At 38.7% G+C, this 19,965-nt stretch overlaps 1 protein-coding gene across 1 annotated transcript in view; it reads left to right on the forward strand.

Annotated features, from left to right (window-relative positions):
- The first annotated feature begins 984 nt into the window (after window positions 1-984).
- Window positions 985-19,965, forward strand: part of LRRCC1 (leucine rich repeat and coiled-coil centrosomal protein 1) — a 55,196-nt gene continuing 36,215 nt past the window's right edge. Inside the window, exons 1-4 of the mRNA XM_006880509.1 lie at window positions 985-1,070; window positions 5,300-5,505; window positions 5,843-5,908; window positions 7,893-8,060. Of these exons, the coding sequence (XP_006880571.1) occupies window positions 985-1,070; window positions 5,300-5,505; window positions 5,843-5,908; window positions 7,893-8,060 (526 nt within the window). The remainder of the gene's footprint in view (window positions 1,071-5,299; window positions 5,506-5,842; window positions 5,909-7,892; window positions 8,061-19,965) is intronic.

Here is a 19,965-nt window from a genome sequence, read left to right on the forward strand (position 1 = left end):
TCTATCACCCAGGGACTCTCAATATAATGAACTTGTTGCTAGGTACTCAACTGCGACTAACAGCGATCATTTACACGATAACATAGGTATTGTTTTCCCACTTAGAATTCCTCCATTTGCACAACTTCCCTTGACCTTGAAAGGCTGCTCAATCATCAATCACTTTCTTTTAAGTAACATTACACTTTTAGAGGTCCAGGTGCTATTTCTGTAACTTTCCCTACTAGATAACAACTGTTTCTTCCCTTGAGTTATGAACGCTCTGCACAGTGGTGACTGGTCCCTCCATGCAACATGTCCAAAGTATGTCAGACGGAGCTTCAGAATTCTTGCCAGTCGAACCTGTTTGTTCTCCTAGCAGTCCATGGTATATTCAACATTCTTCTTTCTCCAACACCACAGCTCAAAGACATCAATTCTTCTTTCATCCCTATTTTCCTGTTCTCTGATGCATAGCATATGATTGCAAAGACCATGGCCTGTGTCATGTGCATCTTAGTCTCCAGACTGACGTCGTAGAGAGTAGGCTTTACTTTTATAGGAAAGTGCCTGGCAAAATTCAGAGCACCAACAAATGTTTCACACATTGACATGAGGTGCCATTAGTCCATGGAGTGATAATTTATAAAATAGGCACAGTTCTAGGAAATAAAGGTCAACCAATGTGCAAAAGCTAAAACAAGAAAGTTCTACAACAACAGCTCGCGGGTGGAAGGTGTGAGGACGTACACTGCTCGCAACACCAAGGAGTAAAATTCCAAGAAGCTTGACTTTTACGGCAAGCCTCGAGACTGTCGTGAAAGTACGGAAAGCCCTTGGTGTGGTAGACCACTTGCTTTGCGGCGCCGCCAGGGCGGGAAAGAGCCGGGCTGTCGGTTAAGGGTGGGGGAGCTTCGCCCCGCCCCCTCCCGCCGGGAGGTGTGTCCGGGCTCTCGGACACTAAGCTGGGCGCCCGTTAACACCCGGCTCCGCGTCGCCGGTGCCATGGAGGCGGCGGCGGCTGCGGAGGGCGAAAATGATGTCGACAGCAGCTGCGGAGATTTATGCCTCCTGGACAAAGGCCTGCAGAGGTAGAGGGCGCTCTGCACCCCGCGGCGTGCAGCGCCTCCCTGAGGCGGCGTGGGGAGCTGGCCGTGGGGGCGGCGGGGGGGTCTCCGCCGAGCTGAAGTCTGGAGCTCGGTTCCTGGGTAGAAACACACTCGGCTTAGCTTCCTCGATCTTTTCATGCCTTCAGCATCTCATATGGTGTTATCTTAGGACGTCTTGTTCACCAACTTAGGACCACACCTCTCACTTCTTGGGTTTCATTTGGTTGAGCTTTTTTCCTGGCTCTTATTTTGTGTGTGTGCCCTTTGATTGTTGGGATTCCGAGTTCTGCCTTGTTTGCCTTGTTCCTCTTAGACTGACAAAAATGTGGCAGGCAGTTCAGCAGCTCTCTGGAGCTAAGATCTCTGGTCTTCATTGATTTAGCCTCAGATTATCCCGCTTCTACAGAGCTTTGCATACATGCATCTGTACTCACTTGTGCACAACGTACTAAGTGTTTGCTACTGCAGTAGTAATCGGTCTCTGCTTATCTTTCCAGTCTCCTTTCATACCATTTCTCCAGTTAACATTCTGTGGTCAGCTTTAGCTCCAGGAAGCCGCTTTCTCTGTGCCTTTGCACACACTGTGCCTGTATTGTGCGCCCTCATTAATGTTTTGTTATTAAGTACAGTCTAAGGAACCGACCCATAGCTGACCCTCCAGTGGGTTTTCTTAGGCAGAAAATCTCAAGGGAGGAGAGTGCCCATCCTTCTGCTGAGCAGCTGGTAGATTCAAACCTTGTGCCTTTGTAATTGCAGTGCAGCTTCTTAGAACTAGGCCATCATCAATATAAAATTTGCTAACTAAAGCATCATGTCCTGGTCTTGGTCTAAAATTTGACATATGATCTCGGGGGGGGGGATTTTAAGAAATCTTTATATTTAATAGTAATCTTTCTCATTGACTGTCTGCAATATACGCTCATATGCTTATAATACACTTTATCACCAGTCCTCACAACTTTGCAAAGTAGTGATCTTTTTCATCGTACAAGTGACAAACCAGACCAAACAGATATGTCTTGTAGAAGGTGCAACCGGAGTGCTCCTTGGAGCAAGGATGGTGAGATTCATCTCAGATATTGTGGGCATGCTGCTAGGAGAGGCTGTTCCTTGGAGAAGGACACGATGCTTGGAAAGGTGGAGGGACAGCAGAAGACTGACTGGGTCACCTCAACTAGGTGGATTGACAGTGACTGCAGCAATGGGCTCAAGTGTGTCAGAGATTATGAGGCACAGGATAGGACTTCAGATCGTAGGGATGCAATAAGTCGTCCTCAACTTAACAGTACTTAACAACATCCACATGTAAAGAATATTGCTATTTAATTTCAGATTCATTACTTGCATTACTTTAGAAACAAACTGGAATGCCTTGAAAATTCTATAACCAATTCCTAACTGTAAGACTTCTCACTTCTCTGCTGACAAGGTTAACTTTCCCACAGCTTTTTGGTAGCTGCTATGGTGTCTGCAATCTCTGAACAGCATTAACAGCTGGGTATTAGTCTATTAGCTGAATGGCTGGTGGTTCAAATATGTCTGGGGAACTGCTCCCAAAAGACCTTATAGGGCAGTTCTCCGGTGCGCATTAGGGTTGCCATGCAACAGAAGCTACTTTTTTTTTACTTTTCCCCCTCCACTTTAATTTTTATTTTATCTTAGATTACATACAAAATTCATAAACACTGTATCATTCACGTACCTTGCATTTCATACATTCCTATGGTCACATTGTATTTCAAACTATCATTCATGTACATCGTATTTTATAAAATTAATTACCATTGATCTATAACGACTCTTGCCCATCTTTTCAGGTCCCTAGTGGATCTTTCTTAATTCCTTCATGCATCCCCTCCACTTTTGCTCATCAAACTCTATTATCCTAGTGATTTCCTCCCCTCTTTACTCTCTGCCCCCTTGTCCCTTTCCCCTTGCCATTTTGAACTTTTATCCACATCTTACTAGTCATCCTACTTGACTGCAGTTAACAAACAACAGTAGTTTCTACAACAGGTGCCCAGATAGTGTGTGTTCTCTCTCCTAGCAGGTCCTTTGATTCAGCCATTCAGCAGCTCTGATTTATGTGCACTGTACAGGAACTTCTTTTTTTGCAGATGTTCCTATTATAAATGGTAGGAGTTAAGGGAGTAAAGGTGTTATGTGCTATCAAGGCGATTGTAACTCATAGCAACCCTATGAACTGCAGATCTCAACCAAGCACTGTCCTCACCATCTCCGACACACTTGAGCCCATTCTTACAGTCACCTTTTCAGTCCTTTTTGTTGTGGGTCTACCTGCCTTACACTTTTCCTTTCTTTCTTTTTTTTTTTGTGAAAAAATGTTTTTATTTATAATATGCATATTTTTTTTATTATGTCTAAGGCAGTGATTTTCTCCAGATGGAGCAGTTGTAACATCACACAGCACTAAAATATAAGGTGATTGAGATAAAGCATGTCAAAGGTTCAGAAATATAAATAAAATGCACTTCTATTTTCTGTCATATTAGCTCCAGGAGATTATGTCAGAAAGAAATACAACATGCTTTTCCTAGAGTTAAGTATACCCTAGTTTTCCATGTTAACAGATTATAAGAGCATTTAAAAATGTTATCAGTTCTCGTATTTTCTTTCTCCCTTTCTTCTACACTTTTCCTTTCTTAACACCTTTCCAGGCATAATGTCCTTGGAGAAAGGAATGAAAGAGTAGGTTCTATTTAGGAGAGGTTCATTCTAAATTCCTGCAAGACATCACAAGTACTTCTTGAGCAGAAATAGCAATAAAAAGTGATTTATTTTTAGTTCAGCCCCATCCTGGATTAAATAGCAATTTATTGACAATGACGGGATTAACATCATAGCCAGCTGTCTGGATTTATAAGCTGGCCTCTGTTGCTTGATAACTTTAAGAACTTGGGCAAATTGCTTAATTCCCATTAACTTCATTATCCTCTTTTATATAATGAAGATTAAATGAGATGGGGAAGCTGATCCTCAAGAGAGGTTTAAACCCCAAACAGTATGAAATCTACTGCCATTATTTCAGTTCTGAATCATAGTGACCTTAGAGGACAAGATATAACTTGCTATACAGAGTTTCTGAGTCTTTTGCTTCTGCATTACTAATCAGTGACTGGGGTAGTGAAGGTAGGTGTGTCAGGGACAATCAAGTTGGCTCAGGATAGAGGAGGGTTCAGAGCTTTTGTACCTGGGGTCGCTGTGAGTTGCAGGAGACTTTATGGCATTTAACAACAATAATAACCTTTCTGTAAATCTTTACAGAAGTGGACTGCTATGTCTTTCCCCCATGGAGCTGCTGGTAGTTTCAAACCACCAGTCTCTTGTATCACCAGGACTCCTCACAACATAGAAGTGGTAGAGCACAGATTTCTATTTCAGAGACTTTGCAATTACTGATAATTCAATATTATTTTCACTATATGCTGTAGAGGGAGCTCTGGTGCCTTGTTGCTGTTGTATAAATTGTCGAGTGGGAACCAACCCTTGGCAGGTTTTCAGAGGGAGTAACCACACGGAAGGAGATTGTCCGTCTTTCTCCCTCAGAGCAGCTGGTGGATTTGAACCATGTCCCTTTAGGATACCAGTACAACTCCTTACCGCTAGTATGATATACTGCCTCTGAAAACTCACTGGAGGGTCTGCTATAGGTCAGTTCTGACTTGATGTCACACATCAGCAACATACACTATAGAGGGTCTGGAAGCACAGCCTGTAATGTGTTGCCCTGTTAACCAAAACCCTGCTCTTCTCTGGAGTTCTTAACCCACCACAGCTCCTTGGAAAAGAGATAGGCAATCTCCTGTTAAGATTCACAGCCTTGGACACCTGCTAGAGAGTTGCTATGTGTCAAAATCTGCTGGACAGCAGTGGATTTCGGGTGTTGATGTTTGGTTGTCTGCTTTTTGTTTTTGTTTGTGTATGCTAGTGGTTTTGCATTTAGAAGCTAGAAATGTGTAGGGTCTCACCTCTCTCACTTAGTGGCTTACTTACTTGTATAAATGGTCCAAAATACAGGTTCAAGTGATAAATGAAACCTCTATTTCACAGCTACCACAAGTAAGAAGAGAGGAGTTTATTTTAGAATGAATTGTAAGCACATGCTATCTATTGCTGTTTTATTAATCCTAATTATTTGGTCATGATTTTACCCTTTTTACTTGGTTTTGATAATACATTTTCCTTTACAGCTTATCAGAATTGTCTTTAGATTCAACCCTTCATACCATCAATCTTCACTGCAATAATATTTCAAAAATCAAAGCCATTGATCATATTTGGAATTTACAACATTTAGATCTATCATCTAATCAAATAAGTCAAATAGAAGGACTAAGCACATTGACAAATCTATGCACTTTGAATTTGGCCTGCAATTTGATCACAAGAATAGAAGGTTAGTAAATTGTTTTTATGTGCTATTTTATAGAAAACAGATTCTTTAAGATGTTTTTCTTTGCAAAAGAGTAGAATATTATTAGAAACTTTTGAAAAAGTATCCAAACTTTCTTTTTTTATAAAGTGATTTTCCAGATAGCATAAAATTTTTTAAAATATGTCTTTTTTAATTCTAATAAAATTGCTTTCAAAAATAAAATAATTAAAAAAAACAACCACAAAGCCCTTATCAAATTTTGGATTTTCTTCAAAACAGTCTGAAGTAGTAGTAAAATATGTTATCTTTCTCTAATTAATTTCTTAAATCCTATAATAAAGGTTTTATTTTGTTTTAGGACTTGAAGAACTAGTTAATCTGACCACACTGAATTTATCCTATAACAGAATAAATGATCTTAGTGGTAAGTAGATATACTTTTGTTTTCTAGAATACTAAATATAATATATGATGAGTTAGACTCAACTCAGCATATTGGTAATAATTTGACTAAAGATACCATCTAGAGAATGTGTCTCAGTAACAATTCTTTCTTGGTGGTGCTAAGACAAAGAATAATAAAGACAAAAGATATTAGTACAGGAAAAAGGAAAAAACAAACAAACAAAAAACCCATGAAAACAACCTTGATGGGAAAGTCCTGATTTGAGAGAATAATTAGATAATTGATTAATGTACAGTTATACAGAGAGTAATTATTCCAATAAAACTTTCTACAGTAATAAAATGCTCTGTATCTGTACTGTGCAATTCAGCGACTACTAATCTTGTGTTTCAACTGAAGAGCTGAACGTCTTAATTTAATAGCTAGTGGCTACTATGTTGAAAAGTGTAGGTATACAGCATTCTAGATTCTATTAAACAGTGTCCAGATAATGTTCCTTTTCCTTTTTTGTTTCTAATATGTCTAAGACTTAAACATTTTATCTGTTTTTTAATTCTTTGAAGTAACATTCTTGATAAAGTAAACAAAGTTTGGTACTATCCTTAAAATTATGTTAGAACTAGCGAAGATTTTTTTTATATTCATAATCATCATTGTTTAAAGCAGTCTTTTTTTAAAAAAAAATTTATTTCATTATTTTTTTGAGTGTACCGTCAAATCGGATCTGACTGATACAGGAGGAGATTGTTCCTCCTTCTCCAGCAGAGCATCTGGTGGATTTGTTTAAAGCAGTCTTAATCATTTACTTTTTTTTTTATACTTCATTAGAAAACACCTTATAAGGTGCCTAGTATGCAAAAAATAGAGAAATTAGAAGAATCTGTTCTGGAAAACAATGTATTCAAATTTTGTAAATAAACTAGTATTATAAAAAAAATGGTACTAGGAGAACAAACAGGTTTGTTCTGGAGAGGGTGAAACCAGGCTGCTCTTTGGAGGCAAGGCTTCTGAAGCTCTGGCATACTTTGGGCATGTTGTAAGGAGGGACCAGTCTTAGAGAGCGGCATCATGCTTGGGAGGGTAGAGGGACAGCACCCTGGAGGAGATGGATTGACTCAGTGACTGGGGTTATGGGGGTAGCTGTGTCAGAGATAAAAATGTTGGCTCAGGATAGAGCAAGGTTCAGAGCTATTATATATCAGGTCGCTATGAGTTGCAAACAACTCGATGGTACATAACAGCAACCACTACCACCTGTCTTTAAGCTGAAGTAATCTCTTTTTTAAAAAAAAAAAAATTCTGGGGTTGTTTTGTTTCATTCTGTTTTTTATTGCCAAGACTTTAAAGTAGGGAATTTTGTTTTACCCCTAGCTATGCCATCTTCTTATCTACAAAGTTGCAGCTGAAGTCATAGGTGGGCCAAGGAGATCTAGTCCTGGGCACCAGTAGCATTAGCTACAAATCTGCTTCCCAGCATTATGATTTAGATAACCTTAGCTTCATCTGACATACTTTGGGTATGTTGCAAGGAGGGACGAGTCCTTGAAGAGGGAGATCATGCTTGGGAGGGTGGAGGAACAGCATAAGAGAGGAAGACCCTTAATGACAAGGGTAATGGGGATAGGTGTGTCAGAAACAATAATGTTGGCTCAGGACAGAGCAGGATTCAGAGCTATTGTACACAGGGTTGCTATGAGTTGCTTGCACATAACAATAACAATGCTCAAGAAATATCAAGGAACTAAATCATGAGGGTACTATTTATTTCATGCTCAAACTGACAAAATTGATGTAAACTGCAGTTAGCAGACATACTGCTTATGTCTGTTAATCAGTAATGATTTCCTGCATATAAAGCTGTTGCTTTATGCAATATATAGCTGACTCATGTAAATGTATCTGTATATCTCCTTTATTCCTCAAAATGTAAACTGTATGACATTTATTTGTAATTAACAGTAAAATATTACTCTGGCATCAAAGGATTTTTTTTTTATTGCAGGGTTGATCCCACTTCATGGAATTAAGCACAAACTTAGACATATTGACTTACATGGTAATTGCATAGATAGTATCCATCACTTACTACAGTGTATGATAGGATTACACTTCCTGACTAATCTTATTTTGGAAAAAAATGGAGATGATAATCCTGTCTGTCATATTCCAGGTATGAACATTAACTCTTTTATAATGGTTAATATTCAAAACTTCAATATTTATAACTTTTTATTTTAACCTTGATATTTGGATTTATTTTTATTATATATTTAAAAATCATAATTGCAAATAGGTTGTTAAAACAAATAGATCATGAAATTGCTATTGGAAGAACATGGAACTAATAGACTAGTAATTTCCCTATTTAAATGGTCTTATGTTTGTAAAAAAAGAGTATAGGCGGATGGGGATGGATGTGTCTGATCTCTGCTAATTCTGCCTGGGGGAACTGCACCTATTTCTACAAATTCCAACAGTGATCTTACTGTTGTCCAAAATCTGTTGCAATATAGCTTACTCAGATCTCCCAGAACCATATTCACAGTTGTGAGGCTTATTAGGGGAGCTAGCAGGTTACAACTCAGGCTGGCCACAAGATAAAATTTCTCAGTCAGGACAGCTTCTGAAGTGTGCTTGTGGGCCCTTCAGCCTTACAGCTTTATTTAGCTCAGTGTTAGAGAGTGTTACCGTGTTCCCCAGTTTTCTAGCAATCGTGGGCCAAGGCTGCTAACTTTGGCTCCATCGGATAGCAGTCCCCGGTTAGCTCTGTCTCGGGTCAGGTCTCTGGTTCTGTGCTTTAGCTGCTACTACTCTCCTGTAGATCTGACTGGCACTCGAATGTCTGACCCCAAAGGAGATGGGCTGCATTCTCTACTGGTAGTAGGATTCCCAGATTTCTGCTACTGAACTTGCTCATTTTAAATCTAGTGGAATGATGAAACTAGCCAGTACTCTGCTGGATAGACTAACACATTCTTATTTTTTTTTTATTAATTTTTTTTGTTAGACTAACACATTCTAATAGAATGTTCCTGCCAAGTCATATGACACAGTCAAGGACAATGGCCTAGGAAAGCTATTTTGAACAGTAGGCCCCCTGTAGTGTTTATGAGTAAATGCCACCGAATTAAATGATAAATGGATTGACACAGTGACTGGAACAGAGAGGCTGACACACAGCAGAGATTGTGAGGATGGCGCTGGAGAGTGAACAGTCTACTGTGCATAGGGTCTCACCATGAGTCAGAGCCAGCCTGAAAGTGCCTGACAACAACCATGGCCCTTGTTAGTGAAATTTAACAGCTCCTCAAGAAGTTAAACACACCCAGCAACAGTAGCAGAATTCAACAGGGCAGCAAAAAAAATGCTAGAAAGGTGTGGACAGATTGGAACTCTTCTTCACTGCTAGTGGGAATGTAAAGTGATACAACCCCTATGGAAGGTGGTCTGGTGCTTTCTTAAAAAGTTGGAAAAAGAGGTACCATACCCAGCAATACCACTACTGGAAATATACCCAAAAAAAAAACAGAGCTGCAACTCAAACAGATACATGCACACCCGTGTTTATTGTTGTATTATTTACAATAGCAAGGATATGGAAGGAAGCAGCTCAAGTGCACATTAACAGACAAATGGATAGAAAAACTATGGTACATTCACACAATGGAATATTACACAGCATTGAAAAACCATGAACTTGTAAAACACTACACAACATGGGTGAGCTTGGAAGACACTATGCTCAGTGAAATACCTTAGTCACAAAACAACAAATACTGGATAACACTGCTGTTTTAATATAGAACAGACATGGGTTGTTGAGATGAAAAGACTGGATAGATGAGAAGTATCCAAAAGGAATATATGATTAGACATTATATGTATGACAACAGTCTGGAAAATGATTCTTACTACAAAGAGTCAACCTTAGTCTTCATCTTGGTGGGGGGGGGGGTGTCAATTATTCTTCAGTCTTACTTTCAAAGTGCCCAATGGATGACATTAACTTTGCACAATAGCCTTTTATCTCACTGTAAGTTTAGGAATTTTCAGTTTCAGTAATAACTGAACCTGTTCAAAATCTTAATAAAGGTATTGTTGCATGGTTAAAAAATAAGGTTAAGATGACAAGAAAGAATCTTATGGTATATTATAATACGGTCAACCTTTTAAAAAAGTAGAGAATATTTACTGATGGGCAGTTATTTCTATTGTTAGGAGAAAGAAAAGCAGGAAAGTTGCAAGATATTGTCTATAAGAGGCTATCATTTGTTTGAAAAGAATACATTATTTGATTAACTATATATATAGAAACTATTTGAAAAGAAACTACCAAATTAGTTCCAAGAAAGCGATCTGGGTAGCTGGAAATCAGAAAATGCTAGGAAAACTTTACAATGTACATTTTTAATTTTAAACTGCAAAAGTATTAGTAAGAAAATATTTTTTAAAGCCTGAAATCTGATCTGCTAAGATACAGAGATAATGTTTCTAAAATACCATTGGATTTCATTCAGAAATTCCAAATTCTTGATATTAATGAAGTTAATGTAGACAAAACTGCTATTTTCAAACTCAGATCATTTACAAGATAGGTTGGCACAAGAACTACAGCAGTGGATTGGAACATGGCCAAGATTGTGTGTATGAGGATGCTGAAGGATTGGGCAGGGTTCCCACAGGTTCACTGTGAATGTGTGGTTGACTCAAAGGCACCCAATGGTATCATCTCAAATGTTACCATTTCAATTTAGGGTTAAGAGGTTCCTGTTACCCTAATTCTGACAACTTCAGTCTTTTCTCCATTAATCAGTGTTGCTTACTGGTCCGGTTGTGATGATTTTTCTTTTCTGTTTTGTTGAGTTGCTATCCTAACTAAAGGCTGTTGTTGTTGTCATTATCGTCATCATTGTTAGGTGCTATCAAGTCACCTATGACTGATAGCCATCCTGTGTATAACAGCTCTGAATCCTGACCTGTCCTGAGTCAGTCTCACTGACTTGGACACACTTACCCCCATTGCCCTAGTCACTGTATCAATCCATCGTGGTCTTCCTCTCCTGCACTGTCCCTCCACCCTTCTGAGCATGGTGTCCTTCTCCAAGGATCGATTGCCCTGTCCACATGCCAAAACTAGATAAATCCTAATCACTTTAACGAGTCAAGATTAAATCATCTGCCTGTTATAGATTATTGAGTCTTCTTCCTATCCTGATGCTGAATTCTTTATATAATCTTCCCAAATTATTTGCTTAACATCTCGATTGAATTTAGGGGAAAACTACAGCCCTGATGTACACCTTTCCTGATTTTAAATAATGTCCTAGCTACGTGTTCTGTTCAAACAACTGCCTCTTGGTCTATGCATATCATTTGCATGAGCACAATTAAATGTTTAAATTTCTCACTTTTCACAATGTTATCCATAATCTGTTGTGATACAGTTGCAAAGTATGACATTAGTGGGCATCTTTCTGGTTTGCTCTACTTACAGCCAAGATTCATGTGACATCCATGATACCCCTTGTTCCATGACCTTTTCTAAATACAACGTGAATTTCTGGCAGTTCCCTGTCTATGTTGCTACAATACTTTTTAAAATTATCTTCAACAACATTTTACGAACATGTGACATTAATGATATTATTTTAGAATTTGCACTTTCTGTTGGATAACCTTTCTTTGGAATAAACACAGATAGGGATCTCTTTCAGGAAGCTGGCCACGTAGCTTCCTTTCAGATTCTTCTGCATATGCTAGTGAGTACCTCTAGTTTTGCATCCTTTTGTTGAAACCTCTAAATGAATATTTCATCAGTTCTAGCACCTTTTAAAACGAATGCTTTAAATGCACCTTGGACTTCTTCCTTCAAACCTGGTAATTTTTTATCAGTGCTGCCTCTAAAATGCATGAAAGAAGCCCTGGTGGTGTAGTCCATTACAGCACTGACCTCCTATCCAAAAAATTGGTGTTTTGAATTTACCAGCTGCTCCACAGAAGAAAGAAGGGCACTCTCCACCTGTAAAGAAAGATACACACCTTCGGAAAGTTGATAGAAGGGTACTATGAGTTAAAAGCAGCTCAGTGGCAGTTGGTTTGGTCTGAGACTTTTTTGGTTTTGTTTTGTTTTTTTGCTTTTTCGGAAACAGAGGGAGGTCCCCTCTACTCCGGTGAAATTACAGAACGCCAAGAAACAGGAGAGTTACTGATGTTTCTTTTTAAAGCAGAATATGGTATTAATAATGCATAACAGAACAAGCAGCGAGTTTTTTGCCTGCCCTTGCTGTATTTTTCTGAGCACCTTATCAGGTGTTGGGGCCCTCCCACCACTGTGGATTCAGGCTTGGCCAGCAGGGGCCGCTGTAGGCACTCTGCTGGGGCCTCTCCCGGTTGCTGTCAGCTCTGGGGACATGGTCTGGTTTTTTTTTTAAAAAACAAATTGAGCATCAGCTACTTCTTTTTTAGTATGATGGCTTTGTATTCCTTTTATCTTCTGTCGATACTTCCTTCATGATTTAGTATTTTGTCCATGTTGTTACTGTTAGATGCCATCAATTTTAAGCCATAGTGACCCTGTGTCCCAGCAGATAGAAGAAACCTCACCAAATCCTGTGCCATCTTCACAGTCTTGCTTTGCTCAGGCCCTTTGTTTTATCACTGTGTCACTCCATGTCCTTGAAGAGCTTTCTCTCCTTTGCTGACTTTGTACTTTACTGAGCAGGGGTCACCTCTTCAATGACTCATGATTACATTCCCATAGTATATGAGATGAAGTCTCACCACCCTTATCTCTAAGTACTGCACTCTTCAAATACAGATTTATTTATTATGTTGATATCCTTTGGTGCCACAGCACCAGGGATATATATCATTGCTGATGTCAGATGATCATGGCTGAAAGTAAAGAATACCAGAAACTGATTTGTGCTTTATTGACTAACCAAAGAAAGGCATTTGACTGTGGATCATAACAAGTTATGGCTAACATTGAGAAGAATGGGAATCCTAGAGCACTTAATTATGCCTGTGTGAAACCTGTACCTAGACCAGGAGGCTGTTGTGTGAACAGAACAAGGGAGTACTGCAAGGTATGAAATTAAGAGAGGAATGTATTCGCTTTTCATACCTATTCAGTCTGTGTGCTAAGCAAATTATTTGAGAAACTGGACTCTGTGAAGAAGAATATGGCTTCAGGATCAGAGGGAGAGATGAGTAGTAACCTACATTGTGCAGATGACACAAACTTGATTGCTGAAAATTAGGAGGTTTTGAAGCACTTGTTTCAGAGAATCAAAAAATACAGTCTTCCATATGGATTGCATCTCAGTGTCAAGAAGATAAAGATTTTTACCCCTGGACTGACGGGCAACATCGTGATAGATGGATAAAAGATTGAAACTCTCAACAACTTCATCTTAACTTGTATCTGCAATTAACACCCTTGTAACAGGGTCCAGCCTCATTATATTGATCTGGATACCCAGAGGAAAAGACGTGGATTAAAGAAGACACAGAGAGGCTACCAGCTGATGGTGGATGGCAAAGTTTATTATTGAACTCCTTTCTTATATTCTTTTTGCAGTTAACAGAAAAACAACTCAGCTTTAAGACCAACAATACATTTGTTTTGATATCCCTGCCACCTGCAAGGTTTATCAGCAGCAGGCAAGGCCATTCAAACAGTCTTTAGGGAGGGACATTCTATTCTCCATATCCCCACTTAGCCTTGGGGTACAAGGAAGATCAAACTTGTCCTTGCTCCCCTTTAAACATCAAACTACGCTGATAAACAGCTCGGCACATTTGAACCTGGCATAAAATGGCTGCAGTATGGCTTACTATACCCTTGGTACCAGCAGTCATGAAATCATGAAACGTATTGCACTGGACAAGTCTGTGGTTAGGGACCTCTCTAAATTATTGAGGAGTAATAATGTCAATTTGAGTACTAAAGTATGTCTAATTCAGGCCCTGGTCTTTCCAGTCACTTGCTGTGCATCTGAGAGCTGGACAGTGAATAAGGATGACAGAAAAAGAATTGATGCCTTTGAGCTGTGGTGTTAGAGAAGAGCACTGAACATCCCATGGACAGTCAAAAGAACAAAACATGTGTCTTGGAAAGTGCAGCCAGAGTGCTCGTTGGAGGCAAGGATGATGAGGCTTAGTCTCCCGTATTTTGGGTATGTTGCTCAGAGGGGCTATTCTTGGAGAGAGACATAATGCTTGGAAAGGTGGAGAGTCACTGAAGGAGAGAAAGACCCTTGACCAAGTGAATTGACACAATGACTGCTGCAGTGGGTTCTAGAATGTAAGGAGGTATGAGGTGAGGATGGCATAGTGTATAGGACAGGGTTCTGACTTGTTATTCATAGTCTCACTATGGGTGATAACTCGATGGCACTAAACAACAATGGTATATTCAGTCCTCTGTTATTTTGCATGGCATGGTATATTCAAACTGTCCTGAGCAAATTATTCAAGAAGCTGGATCTGCGAAGAAGAATGTGTCGTAAGGATTGGAGAAAGACTCATCTATAACCTTTGGTTTGCAGATGATGCAACTTTGCTTGCTGAAAGGTAAGAGGAATTGAAACACTTGCTGCAGAAGATCAAAGACTAAAACCTTCAATATGGATTGCATCTCATCATCAAGAGAAAAAAATTCACACCACTAGACCAATAGATAACATTATGACAGATGGAGAAAAGATTGAAATTATCAATGACTTCATCTTACTTATATCCAGTCAATATCCTTGGCACCAGCAGCCAGGAGATGGATATGCACTGGGAAAGTCTGCTGATGGAGACCTCTCTAAACTATTGAACAGCATTGATTTTTAGTTTGAACATTAAAATGTGCCTGATTCAGGCCATTGTCTTTTCAATCACTTGCTATGCTGCTGAGAGCTAAACAATGAATAAGGATGGCAGAAGAAGAATTCTTGCCTTTGAGTTGTTTTGGAGAAGAGTACTGAACCTCCCATGAATTACCAAAAGATCAAAAAGTTACGTCTTGGAGAAGGTGCAGCCAGAGTACTCCTTGGAGGCAAAGATCATAAAAGCTTTGTCTCACATATTTGGGCATGTTGCTAGGAATGGTTATTCCTTGGAGAGGGACACCATGCTGGGTAAGGCGGAGGAAAGGCAAAAGAGAGGAAATCTCTCAACCAAATGGATTGGCACAGTGACTACAGCAATAGGCTCACGTGTGAGAGATTGTTAGGATGGCACAGGATAGGAAAATATTCAGATCTGTTCTTCATAAGATTCACTGTGAGTCTTACTCGACTCTGTGGCACCTAACAATAACAACACGATATTTTTTGTACTCTGCCACCACCACAATTCAAAGACATCATTTCTTCTTTGGTATTCCTTATTCATTGGACAGCTTTTACCTGCATATAGGACAATTGAATCCCTCATGGCTTGGGACAGGTTCAAATTGGTCTTTGATGTGATGGTTTTTTAGCACTTTAAAAAATTCCTTCACAGTTGATTTGTCCAGAGTTACACATCTTTTGATTTCTTAACTGCAGCTACTGTCAGTGTTGATTATAGATCTAAATACAAGTAAATCCTTGATGATTTCAGTCTTTTCTCCATTTAACATAAAGTTGGCTATTCGTTCCATTTTGAAGATTTTTGGTTTCTTGATACTGAAGTACAGTCCATTTCTGGAAGCTGTAGTCTTTGATCTTCTTCAGTAAGTGCTTTGAGTCCTCTTCACTTCTGGCCATCAAGGTTGTGTCATCTAAATCATGCAGGTTATTGCGTCTTCCTCCAATCCTGTTGCCACATGCTTCATGTAGTCCATTTCTCAGATTATTTGCTTAGTATACAAATGGAATAGATATGGTACAGAAAAGGGTATAACCCTAACACACACTTTACCTGATTTTAAACCAGGCAGAATTTCCCTGTTAAAGTCAAACAGTAGTTTTTTTAGTTCATGTACAGGTTCTACATGAACATAATGAAGTTTTCTAGAATTCTCATTCTTCTCAATATTATCCATAATTTACTATGATCCACAGACTCTAAATATTTAATTAATAAAGCACAAGTAAATTTCATTCTGCTATTCTCTGCTTTCAGTCAGGATCTGTCTGATAGTAGCAATAGATCACTCAGTATTACAACTTGAGGCTTTCATTGTTTTCCTTCAGTCTTCAGATAAATAAATGCCCAGTCTGTTTGCTTTCTAACTTTAGTGATTTGCACATTTCAGTATTAAATTTTGTCTTTTTATGCCACCCTTTGAAGTCTTTGGTTTATCTTTTTATTATTTCTTCATTCATGTCACGTCTCTTTATTCTAGTACATGTTCCAGAGTTTCTTCTAATACATATTTTGTTCTTTTCTTTATTTCCCTTCTTTCCTCACTAAATTCACATGGGATATACTTAGGGCAATAATTTAAATCCCAAAGACTGGTTTTACTTTTCTTCAGCTTCAAGTTGAACTTGAATATGAACAGTTACCTCATATCATCTGTTACCCTGAAGGCCCTTACCTTGTTCAGACTGATGATATCGAGCCTCTCCATCATCTCTTTCCACAGATCTAATAAATTTATTTCAAGTATTCTAAAGAGGAAGACCTTCAGCAGGATGGGTTGACACAATGTCTGCAAGAGTGGACTCAAACATAGCAATAATTGTGAGATTGGTGCACCATGAGGCAGTGTTTTATTCTGTTTTTCGGACAGTCTATGAGTCAAAACACCTAACAAAAAACATGACCCCAAACACCAGATTCCTGTTAATTTGTCACACAGTTCTTATGTTTAATAAGAACAACAACAGTGTATTTTAGTATCTTCTTTTACCTTGGTACTATGGCAGGCCAGAGAGATACAAAAAACAAGGTTCCCCATCTGGAGGAGCCACATTCTTGTGGTTGGGTTGTTCTGCTGATAAAAGAATGTTAAAAAATCATTAATATAAACTAATATTGTGTGTGAGCAGATTGGATTGGATGGTTTTGGCTGGTAGTGAGCTGTGGGCCAGGGGCCTCTTTTTTGGAGCCAATCAAGGCCTGGTGCGCTGGCTGTTTTTTTAAAAATTTCTTTGGGCCCAAGGGCCTAGTGTTCATTTGTGTTTATAATGAACATTCTCTTAGTGGTACAGCATTGCTCTGTCAGTTTGCTGGACTGAGGAAACTTGGGATTACTATGATACTCAATACTGTGCCATTGGTGTCTCAAATGCCATAACAGTTACACGTGGTTAACAGTGTTTGGTGGAGCTCCCAGATTAAGACAGGCTTGGAAGCAGGAGTGGCATGCACTTCTTAAACATGCCTCTGCAAACTCTATGAACTTGGAGAAACAACAATAGTTAGCAGAACTGGGTTAAGGTCTTTTGTTCATTGGGTCACTATGAGTTGTGATCGACTTGATAGCACTTTATAACAGCAACAACAATGTACTTAGGGAACGTAAATATATTGTTCCATAATACTCAGTAATCTTATCTTAATATTAGTTGTATGGATTTTAAAGAGTGAGACCTTTGATTTATTAATGTTAGAGGCCTCACTGAAGGAATTCTGACTATGTGTTAACCATAACATCCTAATTTATGTATATCTATTAAATAAGATGTACAGTAGACAGGGACCCTTGATAGCGTACCAGATTATGTGTTGGACTGAACTAAGGATTAGTGATTTGAAGCCACTAGTTACCCCACTGGAGAAGGATGGGCAATCTGCTCCCAATTAGATTTACCACCTCAGAAACCCAATGAAGGGTCACCATGAGTCAAAATCATCTCTGCACAGATGAGGGGGGTTATTGTGGGCTTTTATGTATGTTGAAATTAAGCAGAACTCTTTAATCCATGGTATCAGTACACTATCAGGTATTACTGAAAGTGTGCCATCAGAAGAGGAAAAACTAGATAAATGGGACCTTCTAAAAAATTAAATCGTTAAGTGTAAAGATGTATCTGAAAAGACCAAAAGTAGAACTTATTTACTGGTGAAAATATTTGGGAACAACATATCTGACAAGGAACTCAACTTTAAAATTTATAGAAAAGTCTAATATCTTAACAAGAAAAAGACAGCTTACATACAAACTGAGCAGAGGACATGGGTGATTTCACCAAAGAAGACATTTGGATGTCCAACGAATGTATGAAGAAATGCCGAAGATCACTAGCTATTAGAAAGATGTTAGCATTTCATACCAGCAATAATAACAACATTAGATATAACACTAAAACAAACGTTGATAAAGTCATGATCAGAACTCTTATACACTGCTGGTGAGAATGGAAAAAGGTGAAACCACCATGGAGAGCAGTTTGGCGTTTCCTTCTAAAGCTAGAAATAAAAATACAGTTTGATCCAGCAGTCACACTCCTAAGTATGTATCCTGAGACATAAGAGATAGAGCACAACTTATGGAATAGATTCACATTCATGTCCATTGCAGCATTATTTATAATCTTTACATTATTAGAAAAAATATATATAAACACACAATTAGCAAAGAGATGGAAACAACCCAGGTGTTCCTCCACTAAGGTGTAAATGACTAGAGTAACTACAGTACATTCACACAATGGAATACTAACTGCATAATGAATTTGATGGTGCGGGGGGGCGGGGAGGGAAATTGAAAGAATTTGTTCTGGAAAAAAATGTATTCAAATTTTGTAAATAAACTAGTAGAAAAAAATTTTTTAATTGCATAATTTAGACATAAATTAATGTAGAGTACGTTATGCTAAGTGTTCAGGGTCGAGTTGCCTGTGACTCATAGCTGTGTATAATAGCTCTGAACTCTGCCCTATCTTGAGCCAGTCTCACTATCTCTAACACTCCTACCCTCATTACCCTTATATAACACTAAAACAGTCACTGAGTCAATTCATGTCATCCAGGGTCTTTCTCTCCTGCTCTGTCTCTCCACTTTTCCAAGCATGATGTCCTCCTCCAAGGACTGGTCCCTCCTGGCCATGTGTGCAAAGTATGTGTGATGGAGCTTCAAAATCCTTGACTCCAAGGAACAGCTTAGTTTCACCCTTTCCAAGACAAACCTATTTGTTATCTTAGCAGTCCATGGTATGTTCAAGCACCACAACTCAAAAGCATTGATTCTTCTTTCATCCTTGGTCATTGTCCAGCTCTTTGATGAATAAAGACCACTAATTTAAAAAGCTAAGGAAAAATTTACAGACTCATTCTTAGATGATTACCAAGGGTAGAAAGGAAGGGAGAGGAAAGTAAAAATTAGTTAACTAAAAGTAGACATGTTAAAGTGATAGAAGGCCAAGACAATATCCAGTAAGGAAACTATCACTAAAAAGGAAGATACAGGTTTAGGAGGATTAATAGAAACCAGAGATAGGAGGAAGCAGGAAACATGCAGTTAAATTGTGTATATTCTAATTACTGTTCTAAACGTGTATGAATGATTGGGTGAAAAATTAATTTGCTTTGTAAACTATCAGTCAAGTCATAATTTAAGAATAAAGTAAAATATCTAAGAGTATAACTAAACGTTAACTAAGATCTAAGAAAAATAACGAAACATTAACAGAAGATGCTTTTGTTTCCTGTCCAGAATAAGTTGCTAGTGATTTGTGTATTTATATCTCTAAAGCTATTTTATGAAAGGTTAAAGAAGATAATTGCTCATTGTTGTTATGGACCATCAAGTCAGAACCAACCCATGCCAGACCCTCCAGTGGGTTTTTAAAGGCAGTAAATCGCACATAAATTGTTGACTGCCCATTTTTTCTCCTGTGGAGCAGCTGTTGGATTCGAACTGCACACCTTTGCATTGGCAGCACAATTCCTTACCACTGTGCCATCAGAGCTCTCAATGTTATTTATCCTACGTAGAGTCAATAATATTTTTTTCCTCAGAGGAATATCAATATATTTGATGACAGAATTTTGTTTTTGTTAGGTGCTCTTGATTCAGGTACGACTCATTGCAATGCTATGAACAACAGATCACAGACCTATTCTGTGCCTTCCTCACAATGTCTGGCACACTTGAGCCCATAGCTGCAGTCATTGGGGACGTCCACCTGGTTGAGAGTCTTCCTCTC

Source organism: Elephantulus edwardii, unplaced genomic scaffold (genome assembly GCF_000299155.1).
Source record: "Elephantulus edwardii isolate Elephantulus edwardi_28Jun2011 unplaced genomic scaffold, EleEdw1.0 scaffold00008, whole genome shotgun sequence".
In the NCBI taxonomy this organism is placed as follows: domain Eukaryota; kingdom Metazoa; phylum Chordata; class Mammalia; order Macroscelidea; family Macroscelididae; genus Elephantulus; species Elephantulus edwardii.